This window comes from Coregonus clupeaformis, chromosome 33 (assembly GCF_020615455.1).
Source record: "Coregonus clupeaformis isolate EN_2021a chromosome 33, ASM2061545v1, whole genome shotgun sequence".
Classification (NCBI taxonomy): domain Eukaryota; kingdom Metazoa; phylum Chordata; class Actinopteri; order Salmoniformes; family Salmonidae; genus Coregonus; species Coregonus clupeaformis.
Genome location: NC_059224.1, coordinates 16,941,105 through 16,959,966, shown reverse-complemented (window position 1 = coordinate 16,959,966; position 18,862 = coordinate 16,941,105). Strand labels below are relative to the sequence as shown.

At 42.9% G+C, this 18,862-nt stretch overlaps 1 protein-coding gene across 4 annotated transcripts in view; it reads right to left on the bottom strand.

The window, feature by feature from the left end:
* LOC121548702 (serine/threonine-protein kinase PAK 5-like) overlaps positions 1-18,862 on the bottom strand; it is a 98,847-nt gene that overhangs the window by 31,903 nt on the left and 48,082 nt on the right. For 2 of the 4 annotated variants that reach the window (XM_045210173.1, XM_045210174.1), the window contains exon 3: positions 17,168-17,212. The exons of 1 other annotated variant lie outside the window; for it this stretch is intronic. In XM_045210173.1, coding sequence (XP_045066108.1) covers positions 17,168-17,212 — 45 coding nt within the window. Of the gene's footprint in view, positions 1-12,062; positions 12,146-17,167; positions 17,213-18,862 lie in introns of those variants that run through there. One more of the 4 variants, XM_041860233.2, reaches the window with a different exon arrangement.

Genomic DNA, 18,862 nt, shown 5'->3' with positions numbered 1-18,862 from the left:
ACTGACTGTCTAACTGACTATATGACTGTCTTACTGACTGGCTGAATGACTGACTGAATGACTATCTGATTGTCTGACTGATTGACTGGCTGGCTGAATGACTAGCTGACCAGCTGAATGACTGACTGAATGACTGATCACTGTGTTGTGTTGCTCTACAGTTCAGGCTGGAAGCAGCTGGAGGGCCAGGACAAGACCACGGTGTGTGCTCAGTGGCGTAGCGCAGACAACATAAAAGTAATTGCATTTTTACAATTTCCAACATGTGTTTAAAGGCCTTGATTGTTTAATTCTAACATTCATTATTCAAATATGTAATAGAAATCTCCAAACGTATTTTTGTTTTGTTTTAAAGCACTATTAAATGCTCCAGGCCTAATTTGGTTAGCATTTTGGCATGTTTTTCTAGATTTAGAACATAAAACAACATTTATAAAGCAAACATTATCCCTTAGGTCTAGCACAGCAAATACTTCAATTGTTTAAGCATATGTTACAGAACAGTGATTACAATATTTTTTTTCAGAATATTGACAAAAAAAATTATCTTAAGGGGGATAGCCATCAGTGACGGAGTTGACAAACCACTGATGGAGTTGACAACAGATACTCAAAACAGGCATATTTTTTACTCTAAAAATCAAAGTTAAATACAAAAAAAATAATAATAATATGGAAAATGATTCATTTGAAATCCCCAATAAAAACATAACTATTCTATCAGATCTTTCAGCACTCTGACGGAGTCGACGTTAGACAAAAATGTAATTTTTCTTCTTCATTTAAGTTGTATACACAGTAGCGATTTAGTTTCTCCTCAGTTGCTTTATGACTCTAAAACCTAATTTAAATGTAACATATTTGAACCAAAATTCATATTCTGTTTTAATCTATCAGGCAGATGGAGTTGGCAGTCTATGGTTGTGACCATGGTGATTCCAATATTGTTTGTTTAAATCGATCAAAACTAGAGAACTTTACAGACCATGAGTGACCTTGTTGCACTAGATGTAATGCAGACATGAGTAAGGGGGGTCCTTATGGTATAGCTGACCCTGCTCATTCCTGATTAATTTAGGATTTTAGACAAATCTGACAGAGTAAACCAAATCTCCGGACACATCTTTTAGGAATCTAAGTTTTGAGAGAAATATTATTTAAAGTCACAGAGGGCTATTGCAAGAAACTACACAATGTACGAGATTTTTTCAGTTAATATACATTTTTGCCCATTTCTAGAATTGTAAACATTTTTTTGGAGAGTTTGAAATTGGGATCCTTTGCTCCAGACAAGGGCATTTCCAGGCATAGAGCCGACAATAATATTATTGAAAGTATTTGGAAAATTCCCCAAACAAATCTTTTCCCCTTATAAATTTCCCCTAAATGTACATTTTAAGCTCAAATAATACCAGCAAATCCATATTTTTTCAACTATAAAAAAAAACTTTCCCTGCCGGACAAGGATTGTCTTGACTTTCAAGAATCCCTGAGCTAATTTCCTGCTATTCTACACATTTTGCCATGAGGCTGAGAGAAAATGTAGCAGTTTTAAAGCAAATTTCTTGTCATTCTAAAAAAAATATTTAATGGCTTATGGGACCCCAACCTCCCCAAAGCTTGTGGGCTGCGCGGGTGTGTGCTATGCCAGTATGGAGGGGATGTCTCAGGTGAAAGAGGACATCTGGAGACGCTCGGCCATCCAGATCAAACCCGGGGACACACATATGGGTAATACTAACTCCAGGGGCGACATTAAGCAGTAAGACTCTAAGGATGCGTCCCAAATGGCACCCTATACTCTATATAGTGAACTACTTTTGACCAGAGCCCTATATAATTAAAACCCTGCTCAGTCACATCGTCCCAGTGTTGATGAAGCATACATGATCCTAGCCTAGATTATTCTGCCCCCTACTGGTTTGTAACAGTAATGCAGCTATGTGAGACAGGGAATAGCCACTGTTCCTGTTATTTAATGCTTTGCATGAATGAAAGGGCACAGCACACAAAAACACTCCAGGTAGAAGTTACCCTTAGGCACATATCTAGGATCAGCTAACTCTTCCTAAACCCTACCCTCATCCATAGCCGTAAAAAACTCAAATTGGCCTTAGATCAGTGTCTAAGGGTCAAACGTTTCGGGTAGCCTTCCACAAGCTTCCCACAATAAGTTGGGTGAATTTTGGCCCATTCCTCCTGACAGAGCTGGTGTAACTGAGTCAGGTTTGTAGGCCTCCTTGCTCGCACATGCTTTTTCACTTCTTTCACTTTTCACTTCTGACCACAAATGTTCTATAGGATTGAGGTCAGGGCTTTGTAATGGCCACTCCAATACCTTTACTTTGTTGTCCTTAAGCCATTTTGCCACAACTTTGAAAGTATGCTTGGGGTCATTGTCCATTTGGAAGACCCATTTGCGACCAAGCTTTAACTTCCTGACTGATGTCTTGAGATGTTGCTTCAATATATCCACATCATTTTCCTTCCTCATGATGCCATCTATTTTGTGAAGTGCACCAGTCCCTCCTGCAGCAAAGCACCCCCACAGCATGATGCTGCCATCCCCGTGCTTCACGGTTGGGATGGTGTTCTTCGGCTTGCAAGTCCCCCCTTTTTCCTCCAAACATAACGATGGTCATTATGGCCAAACAGTTATATTTTTGTTTAATCAGACCAGAGGACATTTTTCCAAAAAGTACGATCTTTGTCCCCATGTGCAGTTGCAAACAGTAGTCTGGCTTTTTTATGGTGGTTTTGGAGCAGTGGCTTCTTCCTTGCTGAGCAGCCTTTCAGGTTATGTCGATATAGGACTCGTTTTACTGTGGATATAGATATGTTTGTACCTGTTTCCTCCAGAATCTTCACAAGGTCCTTTGCTGTTGATCTGGGATTGATTTGTACTTTTCGCACCAAAGTACGTTAATCTCTAGGAGACAGAACGCGTCTCATTCCTGAGCGTTATGACGGCTGCGTGGTCCCATGGTGTTTATACTTGCGTACTATTGTTTGTACAGATGAACGTGGTACATTCAGACGTTTGGAAATTGCTCCCAAGGATGAACCAGACTTGTGGAGGTCTACAATTATTTTTCTGAGGTCTTGGCTGATTTATTTTGATTTTCCCATGATGTCAAGCAAAGAGGCACTGAGTTTGAAGGTAGGCCTTGAAATACATCCACAGGTACACCTCCAATTGACTCAAATGATGTCAATTAGCCTATCAGAAGCTTCTAAAGCCATGACATAATTTCTGGAATTTTCCAAGCTGTTTAAAGGCACAGTCAACTTAGTGTATGTAAGCTTCTGACCCACTTGAATTGTGATACAGTGAATTATAAGTGAAATAATCTGTCTGTAAACAATTGTTGGAAAAATTACTTGTGTCATGCACAAAGTAGATGTCCTAACCGACTTGCCAAAACTATAGTTTGTAAACAAGAAATTTGTGGAGTGGTTGAAAAATGAGTTTTAATGACTCCAACCTAAGTGTATGTAAACTTCCGACTTCCACTGTATATATTCATACACATACACATACATACACATATACATATCCTTTTTCAAAATATAATTCCCTTTATTACTTTCCAACCCCACCACCCCTTCCCTAATTGGAGTAAACTAGTGAACAACAATGCTTAGGCCTCTACTTCCAGCTTATACATCCAATATACATTTTATGGACACAGTCAATTTTACAATAATTCTATTTTGTTTGTTTTTACTCCTGAACTTCCTCTACCCTCAACCTCTCCGATCATTTTCATGATGTCCATCCGGTTTGCTTCTATATGCCATATCTTTCTAACTGTGCTCTTTCACAAAATCTCTCAACCTACAGTATAACCTATATATATTAGAGACATGTTTTTGTAACAGCTCTATAATTAATGTAGGCAGAGGCCGACCTCTTTCCTCAGGGCGTGCTGCCTGTTATTTAATAACCTTAATCTTCCATCATTAAAAGAGCTGTTGGTTAAAGTAGATAATAACTCATCACCATCATTATCATCATGCTCTTATGGAATAGTAGTGAGAGTAATCTTCTCAGAATACTACTATAATAGAAATTTAATTTTTAAAACAGTTGCGTTGAAAGTGGAACGTGTGGTAAAACTGATAACCTGTTGATGGAAGTTACAATCTATCTGCAATATTAAAGCTGATATACCCCCTAACAAAAAATAACTAACAAAATGTTTTTATTACCTGTTCTGTCCCTGAAGGAAAGATGGCATGAACTGAAATGATAGAGAGAAAAGGAGAGAGAGAGAGAGAGAGAGAGAGACAGAACGAAAGAGAGGAGAGAGAGAGGGTGTGTGTGAGATAGAGAATAGCAGAGGTATGTGAGGTGATGTTCAATATCTCCAATTGCTCTGGGAGATTTTTCCGCCTCAAATCCAGCTACCCAGGATCCTCCAGACTTCCAGCAACTATTCAGCCATAAACGTGTGAACTAGGAGACGACCAGGGACAGGAGTTATCCCTGGCCCTAGAGCAGATACAGTGGGGGAAAAAAGTATTTAGTCAGCCACCAATTGTGCAAGTTCTCCCACTTAAAAAGATGAGAGAGGCCTGTAATTTTCATCATAGGTACACGTCAACTATGACAGACAAAATGAGAAAAAAAAATCCAGAAAATCACATTGTAGGATTTTTTATGAATTTATTTGCATATTATGGTGGAAAATAAGTATTTGGTCAATAACAAAAGTTTCTCAATACTTTGTTATATACCCTTTGTTGGCAATGACACAGGTCAAACGTTTTCTGTAAGTCTTCACAAGGTTTTCACACACTGTTGCTGGTATTTTGGCCCATTCCTCCATGCAGATATCCTCTAGAGCAGTGATGTTTTGGGGCTGTCGCTGGGCAACACAGACTTTCAACTCCCTCCAAAGATTTTCTATGGGGTTGAGATCTGTTTGGGATCATTGTCATGCTGAAAGACCCAGCCACGTTTCATCTTCAATGCCCTTGCTGATGGAAGGAGGTTTTCACTCAAAATCTCACGATACATGGCCCCATTCATTCTTTCCTTTACACGGATCAGTCGTCCTGGTCCCTCTGCAGAAAAACAGCCCCAAAGCATGATGTTTCCACCCCCATGCTTCACAGTAGGTATGGTGTTCTTTGGATGCAACTCAGCATTCTTTGTCCTCCAAACACGACGAGTTGAGTTTTTACCAAAAAGTTATATTTTGGTTTCATCTGACCATATGACATTCTCCCAATCCTCTTCTGGATCATCCAAATGCACTCTAGCAAACATCAGACGGGCCTGGACATGTACTGGCTTAAGCAGGGGGACACGTCTGGCACTGCAGGATTTTTTGTCCCTGGCGGCGTAGTGTGTTACTGATGGTAGGCTTTGTTACTTTGGTCCCAGCTCTCTGCAGGTCATTCACTAGGTCCCCCCGTGTGGTTCTGGAATTTTTGCTCACCGTTCTTGTGATCATTTTGACCCCACGGGGTGAGATCTTGCGTGGAGCCCCAGATCGAGGGAGATTATCAGTGGTCTTGTATGTCTTCCATTTCCTAATAATTGCTCCCACAGTTGATTTCTTCAAACCAAGCTGCTTACCTATTGCAGATACAGTCTTCCCAGCCTGGTGCAGGTCTACAATTTTGTTTCTGGTGTCCTTTGACAGCTCTTTGGTCTTGGCCATAGTGGAGTTTGGAGTGTGACTGTTTGAGGTTGTGAACAGGTGTCTTTTATACTGATAACAAGTTAAAACAGGTGCCATTAATACAGGTAACGAGTGGAGGACAGAGGAGCCTCTTAAAGAAGAAGTTACAGGTCTGTGAGAGCCAGAAATCTTGCTTGTTTGTAGGTGACAAAATACTTATTTTCCACCATAATTTGCAAATAAATTCATAAAAAATCCTACAATGTGATTTTCTGGAGAAAAAAAATTCTCAATGTGTCTGTCATAGTTGACGTGTACCTATGATGAAAATGACAGGCCTCTCTCATCTTTTTAAGTGGGAGAACTTGCACAATTGGTGGCTGACTAAATACTTTTTTTCCCCACTGTATATTACCCTGGACCCATCTGTGCTTTAGCCAACTCTTCTGACTATCGTAGCGACACAACAACGAGCAAAATGGCTGCCTGTTTTGAGTTATTTTCTGCTTGTTAGATGTAGGATTTGTCATCTTCCCCCCGGGAGACTAGGGCAGCCTAGAGAAGAGCCCTGGCCTAGTGGTGCCCTATGTGTGTGTTTACTGTGGTGCCCTATGTGTGTGTTTACTGTGTTCCTCTGAGGAAAGAGACCAGATGAGACCAGCTGAGATCAGACCAGACCAGACCAGACGGAACGAGACCAGACCAGACCAGATGAGATCAGACCAGACCAGACGGAACGAGACCAGATAAGACCAGATGAGACGGAACGAGACCAGACCAAAACAGATGAGACCAGACCAGACCAGACCAGACGGAACGAGACCAGATGAGACCAGATGAGACCAGACCAGACCAGATGGAACGAGACCAGATGAGACCAGACCAGATCAGACGGAACGAGACCAGACCAGACCAGATGAGACCAGACCAGACCAGACCAGACGGAACAAGACCAGATGATACCAGACCAGACGGAACGAGACCAGACCAGACCAGATGAGACCAGGTGGAACGAGACCAGACAAGGCGAGGAGATCCATTAGGGCTCTCTAGGAGCATCCCAGTGTTATCTTCTTCTAACTGCTTTGAGAGACAGGAGCTCACTCTGGTTTAATTTCACACACGCGCGCACACAGCTGCTGTCTATTTGGCTGTGCGTGCGCATGCATGCACCTGTGCGCGTGTGTGTGCGTGCGTGTGCTTGCTGTCAGCAGCTCACCATGAATTAATTACACACGGACAGTCATTAATCTAAGTCCAAGTTCTGTCAGAAAGGTAACTTCAGTTATTCTTCCTTTAACTCTCTCGCTCTTCGTTTCATTCAGTCTCTCTCTCTCTCTCTCTTGCGCTAACTCTCTCTCTCTTTGTTTCATTCAGTCTCTCTCTCTCTTTCTCTCTCCCTCTTTCTCTCTGTCTCTCATACACAAACACACACACACACTCTGACTTTCAGTCTCCCAAGGTCAGTCACTTTAGGCGATATAGGAGAATATATAAAAACCAATTGAACTAAACATGAATTATACATGAGTATGGATTAGTTGAATGTACATTGCTGCCTAATGAAATCTATATGTCTACATGACAAAATAATCTATGGGAGGGAGGAATGGAAGGTGAGTACAGTACAATAGACCCACATAGCCTCTTACCTATCTTCCTCTCCTTGCCTCAATGGTCTTCACGCTACTGACAGTAGAAACCCATGGATAGCTTCCCACCATATTACTTTAACTTCCACAATACGTTGTTGTGCCAAATGGTGTCCTCCTAACCAGGGCCAGTGAGCATACTGTAGATAGGTCCTCAAGGTAGATGTTTTCTCTGTTGTGTTTTAGGGCCCCGTGTAGCTCAGTTGGTAGAGCATGGCGCTTGCAATGCCAGGGTTGTGGGTTCGATTCCCACGGGGGGGGGGCCAGTATGAAAAAATAAAAAATAAAAATGTATGCACTCACTAAGTCGCTCTGGATAAGAGCGTCTGCTAAATGACTAAAATATAAATGACTCAAACTAACCACAAGGTGAAGCTGTGGGCCCATACAATGAATCCCCCAACTGATCAGATCAACAGAATGCACTGTCGCAATGAGACCAATCAACGATCCACCTCTGACGGAGAGAGAGTGTGTATGTATGTATGTATGTGTGTGCGCATGTGTGTGTCGAATATCTCTCTGACCGTGACTCCAATAGCTCTGACATTAAGACAGTGTGTCTGTGAATAACAGGAACAGACACACAGTCTTAATGAATGATGAACACAGAGCGATAGAATGAGAATGAGGAGGAGGATGGAGAGAGGATGGAGGGAGAGAAAGCAAGGAAAGGATGGAGGGAGGGAGAGAAAAGAGAAGCTTAAATCAATGCCATCCACTTCAGCCTCTCTGACTGCCAAGAAATGCAGATGCTCTCTCTGTCTGGGAATGTGTGTTTGTACAGTCGTGGTCAAAAGTTTTGAGAATGACACAAATATTAATTTTCACAAAGTCTGCTGCCTCAGTTTTGATGATGGCAATTTGCATCTACTCCAGAATGTTATGAAGAGTGATCAGATGAATTGCAATTAATTGCAAAGTCCCTCTTTGCCATGAAAATGAACTTAATCCCAAAAAAACATTTCCACTGCATTTCAGCCCTGCCACAAAAGGACCAGCTGACATCATGTCAGTGATTCTCTCGTTAACACAGGTGAGAGTGTTGACGAGGACAAGGCTGGAGATCACTCTGTCATGCTGATTGAGTTACAATAACAGACTGGAAGCTTTAAAATGAGGGTGGTGCTTGAAATCATTATTCTTCCTCTATTAACCATGGTTACCTGCATGGAAACACGTGCCGTCATCATTGCTTTGCACAAAAAGGGCTTCACAGGCAAGGATATTGCTGCTAGTAAGATTGCACCTAAATCAACCATTTATCGGATCATCAAGAACTTAAAGGAGAGAGGTTCAATTGTTGTGAAGAATGCTTCAGGGTGCCCAAGAAAGTCCAGCAAGCGCCAGGACCGTCTCCTAAAGTTGATTCAGCTGCGGGATCAGGGCACCACCAGTGCAGAGCTTGCTCAGGAAGGGCAGCATGCAGGTGTGAGTGCATCTGCACGCACAGTGAGGCGAAGACTTTTGGAGGATGGCCTGGTGTCAAGAAGGGCAGCGAGGAAGCCACTTCTCTCCAGGAAAAACATCAGGGACAGACTGATATTCTGCAAAAGGTACAGGGATTGGACTGCTGAGGACTGGGGTAAAGTCATTTTCCGATTGTTTGGGGAATCCGGAAAAAAGCTTGTCCGGAGAAGACAAGGTGAGTGCTACCATCAGTCCTGTGTCATGCCAACAGTAAAGTATCCTGAGACAATTCATGTGTGGGGTTGCTTCTCAGCCAAGGGAGTTGGTTCACTCACAATTTTGCCTAAGAACACAGCCATGAATAAAGAATGGTACCAACACATCCAAGAACAGTTTGGTGACGAACAATGCCTTTTCCAGCATGATGGAGCACCTTGCCATAAGGCAAAAGTGATAACTTAGTAGCTCGGGGAACAAAACATCAACATTTTGGGTCCATGGCCAGGAAACTCCCCAGACCTTAATCCCATTGAGAACTTGTGGTCAATCCTCAAGAGGCAGGTGGACAAACAAAACCCCACAAATTCTGACAAACTCCAAGCATTGATTATGCAAGAATGGGCTGCCATCAGTCAGGATGTGGCCCAGAAGTTAATTGACAGCATGCCAGGGCGGATTGCAGAGGTCTTGAAAAAGAAGGGTCAACACTGCAAATATTGACTCTGCATAAACTTAATGTAATTGTCAATAAAAGCCTTTGACACTTATGAAATGCTTGTAATTATACTTCAGTATACCATAGTAACATCTGACAAAAATATCTAAAAACACTGAAGCAGCAAACTTTGTGAAGACCAATACTTCTCAAAACTTTTGACCACGACTGTACATGTGTATGTGCGCGCATGAGCGTGTGTATGTGCAAAGACACGATAAACCAAATTCTGAGTCAAATCAAATCGAAATGCTGATGATAGACACACTAAAGTGACATTGACCTTTTAACCCCCCATGCTGGGCAAACATCCCTATCATTAATTAAACTCATTTATTATTGAAGCTGAATAATACAGTAATGCAGTTCATTGACAGATACAGTGGGGGAAAAAAGTATTTAGTCAGCCACCAATTGTGCAAGTTCTCCCACTTAAAAAGATGAGAGAGGCCTGTAATTTCCATCATAGGTACACGTCAACTATGACAGACAAATTGAGAATTTCTTTTCCAGAAAATCACATTGTAGGATTTTTAATGAATTTATTTGCAAATGATGGTGGAAAATAAGTATTTGGTCGCCTACAAACAAGCAAGATTTCTGGCTCTCACAGACCTGTAACTTCTTCTTTAAGAGGCTCCTCTGTCCTCCACTCGTTACCTGTATTAATGGCACCTGTTTGAACTTGTTATCAGTATAAAAGACACCTGTCCACTACCTCAAACAGTCACACTCCAAACTCCACTATGGCCAAGACCAAAGAGCTGTCAAAGGACACCAGAAACAAAATTGTAGACCTGCACCAGGCTGGGAAGACTGAACCTGCAATAGGTAAGCAGCTTGGTTTGAAGAAATCAACTGTGGGAGCAATTATTAGGAAATGGAAGACATACAAGACCACTGATAATCTCCCTCGATCTGGGGCTCCACGCAAGTTCTCACCCGTGGGGTCAAAATGATCACAAGAATGGTGAGCAAAAATCCCAGAACCACACGGGGGGACCTAGTGAATGACCTGCAGAGAGCTGGGACCAAAGTAACAAAGCCTACCATCAGTAACACACTACGCCGCCAGGGACTCAAATCCTGCAGTGCCAGACGTGTCCCCCTGCTTAAGCCAGTACATGTCCAGGCCCGTCTGAAGTTTGCTAGAGTGCATTTGGATGATCCAGAAGAGGATTGGGAGAATGTCATATGGTCAGATGAAACCAAAATAGAACTTTTAGGTAAAAAACTCAACTCGTCGTGTTTGGAGGACAAAGAATGCTGAGTTGCACCATACCTACTGTGAAGCATGGGGGGTGGAAACATCATGCTTTGGGGCTGTTTTTCTGCAAAGGGACCAGGACGACTGATCCGTGTAAAGGAAAGAATGAATGGGGCCATGTATCGTGAGATTTTGAGTGAAAACCTCCTTCCATCAGCAAGGGCATTGAAGATGAAACGTGGCTGGGTCTTTCAGCATGACAATGATCCCAAACACACCGCCCGGGCAACGAAGGAGAGGCTTCGTAAGAAGCATTTCAAGGTCCTGGAGTGGCCTAGCCAGTCTCCAGATCTCAACCCCATAGAAAATCTTTGGAGGGAGTTGAAAGTCCGTGTTGCCCAGCGACAGCCCCAAAACATCCCTGCTCTAGAGGAGATCTGCATGGAGGAATGGGCCAAAATACCAGCAACAGTGTGTGAAAACCTTGTGAAGACTTACAGAAAACGTTTGACCTGTGTCATTGCCAACAAAGGGTATATAACAAAGTATTGAGAAACTTTTGTCATTGACCAAATACTTATTTTCCACCATCATTTGCAAATAAATTCATTAAAAATCCTACTATGTGATTTTCTGGAATTTTATTTCTCATTTTGTCTGTCATAGTTGACATGTACCTATGATGAAAATTACAGGCCTCTCTCATCTTTTTAAGTGGGAGAACTTGCACAATTGGTGGCTGACTAAATACTTTTTTTCCCCACTGTAGATTATAAGAAGTCTGGAGTAGTTTCTACTGAACGCTCTGAGCACCATACATTGTCAGTGGAAGAAGTTGACTTGGTGAGAATCCAGTGGCATTAACACCTCCAGTGATAAGATGTATGATGTCTTGGTACTCTGTGTAATGTGTCAACTCTAACTCTGCACTTCCCTGTTCAAATAGTCATTTCAGCACCTGAAATGCATGCAGATACTCTCTCTCTCTCTCTCTCTCTCTCTCTCTGGTCCCATCCTGTTTGAAACAGAAATCCTATCTCTTCTTCATATGTCCACCAGGCACCTGAGCGCTGCTCCTGAACCAAAATAGCTCTGTCATACAGTACTTTACTTCACACTTCAAACTTCTCCCAACCATTGCCAGTTAACAACTTCTAATTCATCAATTTCAGTCATAGACACTGTAAGGTGACAGTTAACCACTATATACTGTAACCCCATGAAAACACCATGGACTAACGTGAATACTTTACCCCTCCAAATAGTTGACCTCAATTAGAGAGCATGCCAACACATAGGCTATTGTATAGTGTGCACACAAATACACACACAACTCACAGTAAATGAAGCAACACGTTTGAAGACCCTAAACTCAGGCTTAAAATAACAATATGCACCCAATATTTCAGTTTGCAGACAAATAATTGACCCACTAAAACCTTTACCATAATACTCCACCTGTGAGAGTGTATTAATCGTTTCCCTGTTGGTCTTCAGTGCTGTAGCTCTCTCTCTCTCACACACTCTGACACTGGTAGTCCCCGTCTCTCTTCCTGTCCTCTCTTCTGGCCCAGCCAATGCTCTCCCCTCTCGTCTGTGGTCTGTGCCCAGGCTCCAGGCCCCCCTATACCCAACCCCAAACCCCCATCCAACACCACCATAACTCTCTCTGCCCAGCTGAAACCCAGCACGCCCGACACACACACACACGCCAGCACGCGCACACGTGCACACACACACACACAGCCCCTATCCAGATCTTGTTTCCTCCGTCACATGCCAGGGGGTGGCCCAGTGCAGTGATTTCCAGCTCTCACGGACCCAGTAGCTACTGTAACCCAACAAACACACAATCTACCCCAGCATTAGTAGTGTACACACACTTCTCAATGTGCTTGACGTCTTCACTGGATCCTACTGTTCTCAGTGTACGAGTTGTTCACACATGATGAACTATTGATCTGCTCTTGCTAAGTCTATAACATTGTCCTTGTGACTGATCTGCTTTAAGTCTTTACCATGCCAGTCTCTCTATCCCAGCCCAATTGTGAATCTCAGAATGCTTCCATCAGCCACTCGCTGGTCACTCTGACGTTGTCCTGTCCCAGTCTATCTGCCCTTGTAACATTCACACTTTCTCACTTCCTTACTCTAATTCAGGGACACAGCTGAAGAACTATAGAAAGACACACACACACACACACACACACACAGAGACACACACATTACACACCACTGTCCCTGTGTTACTACCTTTCAGGATAAATTATCCCCAGTACTTGACAGGATCTGGCAATATGAGGGTGTAAAGCTAACAGACGGGATCTTGCACCATGAGGGTGTAAAGCTAACATACATGATCTGGCATCATGAGGGTGTAAAGCTAACAGACAGTATCTGACACCATGGGGGTGTAAAGCTAACAGACAGTATCTGACACCATGGGGATGTAAAGCTAACAGACAGGATCTGGCATCATGAGGGTGTAAAGCTAACAGACATGATCTGGCATCATGAGGGTGTAAAGCTAACAGACAGGATCTGGCATCATGAGGGTGTAAAGCTAACAGACAGGATCTGGCATCATGAGGGTATAAAGCGAATGTGCTACACGATCCACATACCAATATTAACCCTTTCACTGCCACAGTACATTTTGTTGTCAAATGGACTAAAAATATTGAATAATATTTATAATATTAAAAAAAGACTGACCTTAATATTACGAAGCATTGTGATAAAACAGTCCTCTGAAGACAGGGGTTGGTGGTGGGTAAAGAATAAAAACATCTCACCACCAACGACAACCCAACCCCAGCCTGGCTAGCTCTCTCTCTGTAACCTGTAACCCAAAGCCATCTCTCTCTCTCTCTTTCGCTCTTGCTCTCTCTCTCTCGCTCTCTCTCTCTCTCTCTCTCTCTCTCTCTCTCTCTCTCTCTCTCTCTCTCTCTCTCTCTCTCTCTCTCTCTCTCTCTCTCTCTCTCTCTCTCTCTCTCTCCACAGATATGTTTTAAACATGGAAATGCTGTTAACGCTTAGCGTTAGCCTACTTCTGGGCTCCAATGTAGTGTATTGGGGATGGGGGTTGAAGGAGGAGTGGGTAAGAATAACAAAGGTAGTGCTTCTCCTTTTAGAGATATGGAGCATTTCCACTTGGGAGAGGGGAGAGAGTGCATGCACACAGACCCAAACCCAAAGGAAATAAAGGGATGGAGGAGAGGGAGGATGAAGGAAATAAAGGGATGGAGGCGAGGGAAGGATGAAGGAAATAAAGGGATGGAGGAGAGGGAAGGATGAAGGAAATAAAGGGATGGAGGAGAGGGAAGGATGAAGGGAATAAAGGGATGGAGGAGAGGGAAGGATGAAGGAAATAAAGGGATGGAGGAGAGGGAAGGATGAAGGAAATAAAGGGATGGAGGAGAGGGAAGGATGAAGGGAATAAAGGGATGGAGGAGAGGGAAGGATGAAGGGAATAAAGGGATGTAGGAGAGGGAAGGATGAAGGAAATAAAGGGATGGAGGAGAGGGAAGGGGAGAGAATGAATAAACTATGAGTGCTACCAGAGGGCGATGATGGGAGCTATTTCAGCAACAATGACCGCACCGACCTCCCTAACCCTACACACACACACACACACACACACACACGCACACACACACACACGCACACGCACACGCACACACACGCACACATACACGCACACACTCAAACGTCGCATTTACCTTTTTCTCTGTATCCCTTTAATGAGACAGCACTATGAGACTGCCAGGCAGAAGACACACACACACACACAGCTAGACACAGTGCTGGGGGAGCCTGCCAGCCAGACGTAGACTAGCATCAGTCATGTGTCATTACGACCAGGGAGAGGGACATCAGAGGGACGCAGAGAGGATACATATAGCACAGCCCATCCTGTGACTCAGCCACATGCACACACACACACACACACACACACACACACACACATACACACACACACACACACACACAAGGGCCGCCGGAAAACGTGTGGCGAGGCAACATTTGCCACAGTACTTTCCAATCAGGTGTGGAGCCACACCACTTTTGATTTAGTTTAATAAAATATATTGATGCAAAGCGTTAAAAAGAGGGGCACAGTGCTGTTTTTTTGGACCGATTTGGCTCATGATTTGTCAACTGTCACAATTTCTCTGTCCTTCACATCGGAGTGCTGCTGCATGCTCTTTGCGTGTCTTGACCAATCAGATTCATGGAAATCGCATGTCGAAGCGGGCCAGGCACAACACACAAAGCTCAAGGCGTGCTCTCCACTTTCCTCCGGTTGCAACCTGGTCTCAGACCATTTTGTATTATTCTGTACGTAAATCTGAGTACACCATTTAGTATAATATGTTATGTTTCCTATGGTGATATAAGACAGATAGATACTTAAGGCAAAAACTAAAGGAGGGTGATTGGTCGGGGTGGATGGGAGGGAGGGATGGATGGACGGACGGACGGACGGACGGGCGGGCGGGCGGACGGGCATATAACGCGAACGTCTAGCAACCCAAAGATTGCGAGTTCAAATCTCATCACGGACAACTTTAGCATTTAGCTAATTAGAAACGACATACTACTTTTGAGCTAGTTCGCAACTACTTTGAATGTTAGCTAACCCTTCCCCTAACCCTAACCCTAACCTTAACACTTAAAGCTAACCCTTTGCCTAACCCTAACCCTTAACCCTTTTAGCTAACCCTTCCCCTAACCCTAACCCTAACCTTAACACTTAAAGCTAACCCTTTGCCTAACCCTAACCCTTAACCCTTTTAGCTAACCCTTCCATAACCCTAACCTTAACCCTTTAACCTTATTCCTAAAGTTAACCCTAACCTTAACCCTAACCCCTAACCCTAACCCCTAGCCTTGCTAACGTTAGCGTGCCATCTAACATTAGCCACCTAGCCACCTAGCTAGAATTTGTAACATATCATATGTTTTGCTAATTCGTAACATATTGTATGTTTAGCAAATCCGTAACATATTCTATGTTTTGCAAATTTGTAACATATAATATGAATTGTAATTTGTAACATATCAGACGAAATGAGTGATGGATATCCACAAATTAATACATACCATATGAAACATTAACTGGAATTAATCAATAAACACAATAGCTGACATAGACTGTGAGTTCATTTTTTATTAGCCCTACAGTTGCATAGGGCAAGACTACACGATGCAAACCTACATAAAGCAAGCTCAGCCCTGTGAGTTTTATTGTCCAATCATGTTGCTTTCTCTGTGTCTGTGTATAGGAAACCGACCTATTCCTTCTTTAACATATAATTCACATGAACAAATACAAGGTTGCTGCAGTTTGACAGGGTTTTCATCCTCCCCAAGGCAAAGGAGTTTTTCAAGGATTTTTTTTTTTTTTACCATGTGACCTGATTAGAAAAACTCTGGTCCCATCATAGCCCATATTAAACCTTTTTACAATAGATTAATTACGTTATACCGTATAAGGTCTGGAGTTTTACCTGGTTAAATTACCAGGGAAAAAAACCTCACATTTTTCACTTTGTTGGCTCGGGTATTTAAAACAGCAACCTTTTGATTACTGGCCCAATGCTCTAACCACTAGGCTACTGCCCCCCGAACCTACTGTTCTTCTTGAAATGGGAAAACATAATTATGCCTTATTGTGCCTTCACGACCCAGAAACTGCACATCATATGTCATTCATTTATGTGGAGAGAAACATTGATGAGTTCCCGGATGAGAGGAGCTGCAGTGTGTGTGTGCATGTGCGTGTTTGTGTGTGCATGTGCGTGTTTGTGTGTGTGTATGTGCGTGTTTGTGTGTGCATGTGCGTGTTTGTGTGTGTATGTGAGCTGGAGTGAGTAATGGAACTGGCTCAGGCCAGTCGGTTAGTTAGTTGTTGGTTGATGTGGCAGGGCGGGAAGGGTTCTGAAAAACATGCAAACCCTTATGACCTATTTCTCTACTGGCTCTGTATCAAACCTGGGTTCAAATACTATTTGAAATCTTTCAAATACTTTTAGCATTTGCTTTAGCCTGCCTGGAGGGCAAGGTGTGTGAGGTTTACACTTTCAAGGCTTTTCTACTGGTTCCATGGCAAAATACAAGCTCAATCAAGCACAGATGCAGTATTTGAAATGATTTAAAATGGTATAGTCTGCTCTGTATAGCAGGCCATGGGAGCATGCACTTCACACCCATATCTGCACATCAACGCTGGCACATCTTGGAAAAAAATACTCAGCATTCCGCTACCGATACAGAATTGTCACTTTTCGGGGTCATGCATATGATAGAAAAAATATGTAATATGTACTATGCCCTCCCCCCCTTCCCTCCCCTCCCCTCCCCTCCCCTCCCTGCCACCTAAACACACTACCTCCACCTGAGGACAGGAACTGTGCATGTGGACAGGTAGTTTTGCAGCAATGTAGTTAAAGAAGAACAGCAGTGTGTGGTTCTGAATGTATGTGACCAAAAAAAAGAAAATAACAGGAAACAAGAAAAGGGAAGTGAAGGGTAGTAGAAGTCATACTTTTCGCAAGGGTGTTTCGGCCGACCAGATTTTCTTGGGAGATATCTGTGAAGAGAGCAACATAATTAAAGTCTTGTTTCCCCTCTTCAGAGATATCTCCAATGGTAACAGTGCTGTTCTAAAAAGATTAGGTTTCACAAAATAAAACATTTTTGTTTAGTTGCTGCCGCAGTCTAAAACCTTTTTTAAGTTAGAGGTAGAATGTCAGTTGAGGTTAGAGGTTAGACAGGAAGTATTTAAATATATCTCTGATGTCATATCCTGTGATGGCATGTCCTCTCGCTCCTATTCTTCCTAAGGCCAGTGGCTCCTCATAGACTAGCGTAGCTTAGCGGCTAATGCTAAAGATAATACCCTAGGTCCCATTGCTTTGAATAAGCTACCGCTACAAATGTAGCCTAGAGTTGTGCAATGCAGCACTGCCAAATACGGACCATTTCAAGACCGGTCAGTTTAGAAGCAGTAAGGATAAGCAGGCTACATATGCTGCTTATTTCTTTATCTAACATGATGGTTTACTGCTTTGAGAATATTTATATTAAACTTTCTTGAATCTCTGTTTGTAACGTGCCAGCCCGCCGTTAAGCCCGATGTGACATGGGTCTTCTGACTAAGTGCTTAGCTTTAAGGATTATTTGCACTGCTATTGACAATCAACGACAATTCTTTATCGATTATTTTATCAGTACCAGCTATTCAGTTTGATTATTAACTATCAAAACAGTTGCTGAAACGTTAAAGTGTATGTCCGTGTTGTGTGTGTCGTTGGCTTGTGTCAGTTTATTGTACAGGGTATAATGACAGTAAATAAAAGTGCAAGCAGGTGTAGTGACACACAGAGCACAGGGTGTGAGGGCTGAGGGCCAGGAGGCTGAGGGCTGAAGGCCAGGGGGCCAGGGGACCAAACATGCAGTATGAGGGGACACCACAGACAGGGAGCAGGAGAAGAGGAGGACGGCTACACTGACACTACCACTACCACTGGCTGGGCCAATAGGGCTAGGACTACTATGTACAACAGCTAACAGCCACATACTAAACAGAATCCCTTCAGAAGCCCCTCTGATGCTTCCTAAAGGAGTTGTGTTATAAACAAGCATTACAACTTTAGGGACTGCTGCAGTACACTAGCATAGGCTAAATCACGATGGTGAAATGCTTCTGAGGAGTCAATTGTATCTGGCCCTATCGAATAAACTAGCATATAAATGAGTAATTGAAGCACAACACAGCATAGGAACATTCAGGGACAAGGCAGAACACAGACACAGTCACAGAGGAGGAAACATGGGCAATTAATTTCACACTGTCATCTGCAAAGAGATTGTATCAGATTTGTTTTGTCAAGCAAAATTATAGGATATTGAATTTCTCTGAAGAATTACTAGTTACGACAGCAAGCTGCATGTTTGGCAACAAGATTGCCACTAGCCAATCAGTTTGGCCAAAGATACCTTTGACTTTTGTTATCTGCACGTTTGGCAACGAGCTTGCCACTAGCCAATCAGCTTGGCCAAAGATACCGTCGACTTTGTTATCTACATGTTTGGCAACGAGCTTGCCACTTGCCAATCAGCGTGGCCAAAAATACCTTAGTCTTTCATGGCCATCCAATCATCACTTTAGGTGTTGGTGAAGTCAGTTATAATAAGTCGATAGTAAACAGTTAATTCTGCATCTGGCTGTATTAAAGGT